The sequence below is a fragment of the Embiotoca jacksoni genome, unplaced genomic scaffold (assembly GCF_022577435.1).
Source record: "Embiotoca jacksoni isolate LCO1_2020_lvr unplaced genomic scaffold, fEmbJac1.0.p SCAF_16, whole genome shotgun sequence".
Lineage (NCBI taxonomy): Eukaryota > Metazoa > Chordata > Actinopteri > Embiotocidae > Embiotoca > Embiotoca jacksoni.
In genome coordinates this window covers 1,780,619-1,787,749 of record NW_027185296.1, presented here as the reverse complement: position 1 = coordinate 1,787,749, position 7,131 = coordinate 1,780,619, and the positions used below count along the sequence as shown (strand labels likewise).

General features: G+C 39.5%; 1 protein-coding gene across 1 annotated transcript; it reads left to right on the top strand.

Annotated features, from left to right (window-relative positions):
* Nucleotides 1-1,208: 1,208 nt before the first annotated feature.
* LOC138198639 (Rieske domain-containing protein) lies at nt 1,209-5,587 on the top strand. The gene is made up of 3 exons (XM_069150158.1): nt 1,209-1,564; nt 1,887-2,002; nt 2,726-5,587. The coding sequence occupies exons 1-3, from the start codon at nt 1,375-1,377 to the stop codon at nt 2,822-2,824; spliced, it is 405 nt and encodes a 134-aa protein (XP_069006259.1). The 5' UTR covers nt 1,209-1,374; the 3' UTR covers nt 2,825-5,587.
* Nucleotides 5,588-7,131: the final 1,544 nt, after the last annotated feature.

Below are 7,131 nucleotides of genomic sequence, written 5' to 3'. Positions count from 1 at the left end.
TTTCAACTTCTGACAAGATGCAGTGGCATTCTTTCCTCCTGGCCGTGACACATTTTCACAGCACTGCTGCTCTCCTCTACGCTCACCCTGCACCCTTACATGAGTCAGTTTCTCAAAGTCACAAGTCAGAACAAGTGGCCTCTGTTATGCATCACTCCAGTCTAGACACCAACTCACATTACTTACATGCTAAACTGCCAAGCGCATTATTACTGGCTCAATAAAGCGATGAAGACAATTTGGTTGAAGAAATACAGATCATCATTCATGAATTTATGGTTTTTTGTAAGCTCAACATCAGTGCTACTGAAAAGATCAGTTTTATATACCGATGATAATAATAAGTCAATAATCTTTGATCGTAAACAGATGGCTGGGTTTCCGTGAAGTTTAACTGGCTGACAGAAGAGATTATATCTTGTTTTAAGATGTTCAAATGTTGAGTTGTATCTGCTCTATCATCTTTTATTTGATGCACCAATGCTAACTAAAGTGGAAATTTGCTGCAGTAAAATATAAGGTCACTCAGTCATGACCTCAGCTGAAACACAGAAGGAGGCACAGAGTTCACAAATATTTCATAATAATGCTAAGTAACTGCACTGTAGAAAAGAAAAAAAAACTAAACCTGAAGAAATCAGTCAAATACCTGTCTGGAGCACGGTGCAGTGTGGCGTCTACCATGGAAGAACAATAAGAGGCTTTGTAACTGATAATTGAGAAATGATTTTGAACTATTTGCGCAGTACATAAAAAGTAATGTTCCACATTTACCACACTCCTTGGGAGCAAGCCCGATACTCTGTATATTTAAGGGTTCTCAATAAACTCAACAGGCCCACCAGGAAAGCGAACAGAATGGGCATGATGCAGAGCTGCATAAAACAGCGAGTTAATATTAGTCTAACCCTAATCAAAGAGCAGGAAGGGGTCTGTCTGGATCCATTCATAATTTAACGTCTGCATGACGGCCAGCAGTCCCCACATTTAAGCCCTTAGCTAAAGTTCAAGGGCCCCTAATTCTCGCTCCTGCTCGCTGAGTTATATAAAGACCAACTATATATTTGCATTTGAAACTGTTGCACAAATTTAGCACAAGTTATATCCGTTCTGCTCATTGTCTGTGATTAACATTCATTCATATGTAGCTGTGTGTAAGAGCAGCGGTGCTTGTGCACTGAGTTGCCTGGATGTGACAGCGTGCCGGTGGCTTGTGAGGCAGCTCAATCCGCACGGACGCGCGTCGCAGCAGTCGGCCTGCTGGTTAATATGGAATATTTGCACAAAGCCAACAGCCAAATCCGTTTGCACCGGCGGAAAAGGGGAGCTCTACAGTAGCACAAATTAGAAAACCAGGTCATCTCCCCGGTCTTTATGGCTTCTGGCTCCGGAGATGAGGAGGGAAATACGGAGGGCGTTTCATGGAGACTGATAGGCACGGCCTCGGAGCTTTCCAAGAAGCACTGCCGTCTGATGCACTCCTCTCTGGGCTACGTCTCTGATGTCTGCCTCTTCTACGTAAAGGGGGAGTTTTTTGCCATGGATGCGCGCTGCTCCCACTCCGGTAAAATCCGAACACAATCTCGTTTCGATAAATCCTTAAAGGAAAAGTAACTCACACGTTGTAAATATAAAATGCGAAAGCGCGTGCAGATGCGTATAATATTGCAAATATAGCCTTGTATGTCTCTGTGGGTGGCTAACTGCTTCTATCAAAATGTGTGAGACTGAGTGCTTCTCTTGGCAAAAAAGAAATAGCATCATGCCCCCTGCCGTCTTAGTTTCAAACAGTGTTATGAAAGCATCACCATCACATTTACCTTGAAGGTAGGAGTAATTGTTTTGAGAACTAACTGTGATTAACAATTTCCTATGTGGAAATCCAGGCGGTCCTCTGTGTGAGGGGGACATTGAAGAGGCTGATGGAGTCCTGCAGGTCTTCTGCCCCTGGCATGATTATGACTTTGATCTCAGAACTGGGAAGTCAGGGACCTCATTACAGGTCAGTGATGAAATATATGTCCTCCACAGTTCAGAAAACTGTTTGATTTTTCACGTGATCACATGTATACCACATGCTGCAAAATATAACAACATGGGGAAAATCACAATAGAGGGTCAATGATATTAATCAGCCTTGTAGACACAAGCACAAAACAGCCTGTAGTTGATAGAGCTCCAGAGAGCAGCTTCAGAGAATGAGATGTAAAACTATAGTCTACTGAGATGGTTTTTAGTGCTTAAAACTACAAAAACATCTTTCAGGACCGCAAGTACAAAAGTGTAAAATATTTTACCTTTAAGATGATTTTGCCTTTTAGTTCTGTCAAACATCTTTTATTCCCACTTTCTGTAGCTTGGATGAATCATTGAACAATTCAAACAAGAGCTTCACTTTTCATAAACATGTCATCCTTATTTTCAGTAATCATTTTTCTTAACAGTTCTTCATGTACATGATTTCAATTATAAAGCAATACAGGAAACATATACAACAAAAATGCAGTTGTAATGGGAGTCACAGGTTTCAGATGAGGGTTTACTCTGTTTTTAATGTAGGGAGTGACATTAAATACACTGTGAGTAAATAATACTTTGAAAGGTTTGAAAGGAACACACCTTTCAAAGTATTATTTACTCACAGTGTATTTAATGTCACTCCCCACATTACCTCAGTGTGTTCTTCCAGCTTTTATGTCTTTGTATCCTGTGTTTTCCTTTACAGCAACAAGTGTATGAAGTCAAGCTGGAAGACAGCAACGTGTATGTGAAGCATGCGAGTCGTCTCTCCTTACAGCCTTTCCCTGCGGATCAGAAAAGCTGAACAACCTCAGCACGGCTGCTTCGTCCTCTTGCCCTCAGCGAGACCTGTGAGGTGAACCCACTCGGGCTACTTTTAAGACTCGTTCCACAAACCCAAGCCATTTGAAAACACTCCTAAGCCTTGTCTCTCACTTTCTCACGACGGTTTTGACTTTGATTGCTGTGTACTCAGGACAATATCAAGAGGATTGTGCGAAGAGGACATGTCATCATTAAATTGTTATCGTTGCTGGCGTTCCTGGTAGGGAATCATCACTGACACTGAACATGGAGCGAAGTGAGCTAACTGCTGACCGTGATGACACAATAGTCAATGGAAAATATGCAACTGAAAAACTGAAAATTTGGCAGGATAAAATTGATTTTCCTATTGATATATTCATAGATTTAAAAAAAAATATATATCTTATGAAGATAATATTGTTATTTCTGATGGAAATATTACAGGGTGAATGTAATATGTTTTATTTTCATATTTAAGTACATAAACGTAGAACTGGTCTTGTGTAAATGCAATTAAAATGGACAACATGGATAAAATGAACAGTAAAAACTAAACACCATCATCTAGATATCTTGACTAGTTGTTTACATGCTAGGTCTGGGCAATATATCAATATTGTATCCATATCGTGATAGGAGACTATTGTCTTACATTTTGGATATTGTAATATCCTGATATGACATAGGTGTTGTCGTTTACTGGTTTTAATGGCTGCTTCACAGTAAAGTGATGTCATTTCCTGAACTTGCCATCCTGTTCTAGCTCTTTGATTATTTGACCTTGCATACGCAGTCATTTTATTCTTATTACTGATAATTATTTATCAAAAATCTTATAGTGTAAATACTTTGTGAAAGCACCAATACTCATCCCTAAAATATCAAGTTATCCATCCATCCATTATCTATACCTGGTGTATCCTGAACAGGGTCACGGGGAGGCTGGAGCCTATCCCAGCTCACTTTGGGTGAAGGCAGAGTACACCGTGGACAGATCGCCAGAGCATGGAGTTATTTGGTCAAAAATATTGTCATATGGGATATTGTCTACATTGCCCAGCCCTATGATATGTTTGTAATTTTGAGGTCTAAACAAATAGTCAGTATATTGTAATATGCAAAGCAGGTCTCCTTCCATAAAGCTCTCATTTTGTAAGTGACTGTGTAATAGTGGGTTATAATGACAGTTTCTTTCAAACACTAATATAAACCCAAACTAAACTGTCTCACCTTCTCCCACTGATGGTTTTCCTTGTCCTCAACAAACACTACCTTTAGTCTCAAACTGGCAGACACACTTGTTGAGTTGTGGCCTTGGATAAATTTAAACACTTATTCCAGTGATGTCACGCTGCAGTAACTCCCGTTCAGGATTTCTTAACAGTTTTTTTTTTTTAACCCAATTAAAGCTCAGGCAAATAGAACACACATGAAGGACCAGGCGGTTACAATTGGTGGCGGTTCCAGTGTTAAGACATCTCCATCAGCATTTCTCTCCATGCCTGGCTTATGCACAGACAGTCTGTTACTGACGCAATGGGATTTAAGAGGAACGGTTAGTAAGGCGCCGGAGGAAGGTTCACGACCTGAAATGCACCATTGACTCAAGAAAAATGTGTTTTTCTAGCTGTGTGTGTGCACTGATGCGAGTGTGTTTTCTTTATTCCTAAGCGGTGAGAGCAGTCACTCACTATATTTTCTGTCAGCTTCATTTTTTGGCAGACGCACAGAGCCCAGTCACGAAGGTGTCAATGACAGTGTGGCTCAACACTGGTTTTCCTCCCCACTGTGCTCCCTGTTGTGCAACTTTATTACAATAATAATTCCACACGCTAAAAATGTCTCTCGTGTACCAGAGGTCTCGCTGGGTCGCATTATAACTCATCACCTGGACCGTAATGGGCACACTCAGTGGAGATAGAGCTATTTTGTGTCCATAGAAAAGTCAAAGTAGACACTGTTCACTATTTTGCGGGAGTGGTTTTTACATCTTTATGTCCTAACATGACATCCCTGGAGTGTCTTTAGACACTGGGGAAACCAGCAGTCTTGTCAGATTTTTGTTATTTATTTTCTAAAATGTGTCTTAAATGCACTGCTAATTTTGATGTGTTGTGTTTCTTGTTTCTCAAGTATGTCTCAGGCATGTGGATCTGACCAGCTATGCGTCTTTAGACCTGGCTCTTATCACAACGTCCCTTTCTGGGGTTAAACAATCCCATATACTGCATTGAGGGCAACGTTGAACCGGAGGAAGTTAAGACTTTTTTCACACTTCGAATTCAAAGTAACCAGTTTAAATAATAACGCTATGCAGGTTATAATGTCGCTAAGTCAGTTGTCAGAGCAAAGTGCTGTTGTTAGCTAGCAAACTATTTGTAGATCAGGACTGAAAAGTAAATTATTTGCTGGGAATTTTTTCACCTGGATACTCAGTAAGGTAAACAATACACATCTGACCACTGAGTGGGGTTACAGCACCAGCTTGATGCCGGCCGGGAGACTGAAGGGACCTGACTGAAGAGGGATCAAATTAAACTTCCACGGCAGACAGGCATTTAATTGACATGGGGTCTTTTTGTCATTCCATACACTCAAACATACAAGTTTATCTGCTGCAAGTCGCTCTTCTTTTGTTTGTTGTAAACTGTAATAATTGTTGTGATTAAGTTGAAATTATATTTATCTGTATTATTTAATTCACAAATTCAATGATTCTGTTAATATCATTGTGGTACAATCAAAAAGTTTACACAAAATCATTTATTTACAGTTTCTTTGTTCGTACAGTTAAAGCGAATTTAATAAAATACACAATTTACACAATACAAACTTAAGTCAGAGAGAAACAAAGCGATCAGCGTCACCATGCAATTGTTAGCGTTACAGAGTATTATCAAGAGTTCATATATGTAATCCTTTTACGACTCAGGGTTGCTTCCTGGGGCATGGTGGCAAATATACACCACTCTCCAAAGTGGTGTAAAGGTTCAAGGAGGCCCATCTGAATAAATTATGATCTCCCTGAGACCAGCTGGACTGTACAGAAGAGGAAATTAATCCATCTGTTTATGCTGAAGTGACTGATAAATTATTAGAGGTTTCTGGACTTAAAGTTAAATAGTGCCAGTTAGCATTACAATGACAGAGGCAAAACCAGCTAAATATTTTGAAACAGATTCCAGATTTCAATTGTTACTAAACATCCAAAATTTTGACAATAAGTAGATAAGAAAATACCCGACTTTCAATCACTAAGGACTTCAGTACAGCAGCAACTGTAATACAAGTATACTGTACTCATTAAAGGAACAGTTCCACTTTTTTAGGAAATATGCTTATTCACTTGCTGAGCGTTGAGATGAAAGTATCGATGCAAGTAGACTGTTAGTTTGGCTTAGGATAAAGATAACTAAAATCACCTCACGTGGGTCTGTCCAAAGGTAACAACATTTTACCTATTTGCCTTCAAGCAACTTTAAAGGTCACTAATGAACATGTTTTGTCTCAAACATTTTATCTGCACAAACAACAAGACATTAAAAGAAGGCTGTAGTGATACTTTACCAACAGAAATGAAAGTGCTGTTAATCTTCTCATCTAATTTTTGTCAAGAATTTTTTTTGGGGGGGGGCTTATTTATTCAAAATGTGAAATTATTCGTTAAAAAGTGTAACCACAGTTGTGATATTAACATTACAATGAAAGGGTTGGTACTACCACTGCCAATGCCTTGAGAGAAACATTTTCTCTTCAATAAAAATGAGTCTTTGCTATGTGTTTTATCTGCTCGATTCAGGCTTAAACTCCCTTTATTTGCTTTTAGAGACTTTGGAAAGCTTTTTCTTAAGTCATTAAACCAAACATTGCAGAGGGTCTTGAACCTCCTTTGAAGTTCACCAAAGACAAAGTAACTGTTTGGAGAGCACAGCTTACTTTCCCATGCAAAGCCTTACATAATGGTTTACCCAGGCTATTATTGTTACCTTGTCCTTCAAACTCCCCTGATAAACTTCTCCTCATGAATAAGCCAATTCTCCTGTCAAAGCATTCGCTGAAGAAAACCTGCATTCTTCCATGTGCAACCACTTTCAAAGTCCAAGATTCTGTAAGTGATGGACTGTGAGGCCAAAGACCACTAATATTTTCCCTTCCTTCTGCCAGACAGTACCCCAAAATGATTAAATCCATCACTAGATACTTTAGCTTCTCTTTCTCCTAACTGTCTTTGGTCTAACATTTGTTGGGCCTCCTCAGCTGACCTCACACACCATTGCATTTTTACAGGACTAATCTCTTCCTACA

Bases quoted from the DNA above. Each gene is read 5' to 3' on its own strand.
- LOC138198639 (XM_069150158.1), top strand. From the start codon at position 1,375: ATGGCTTCTGGCTCCGGAGATGAGGAGGGAAATACGGAGGGCGTTTCA. The intron at 1,565-1,886 runs GTAAAATCCGAA...GTGGAAATCCAG, and splicing joins TGCGCGCTGCTCCCACTCCG to GCGGTCCTCTGTGTGAGGGG. The intron at 2,003-2,725 runs GTCAGTGATGAA...TTTCCTTTACAG, and splicing joins AGTCAGGGACCTCATTACAG to CAACAAGTGTATGAAGTCAA.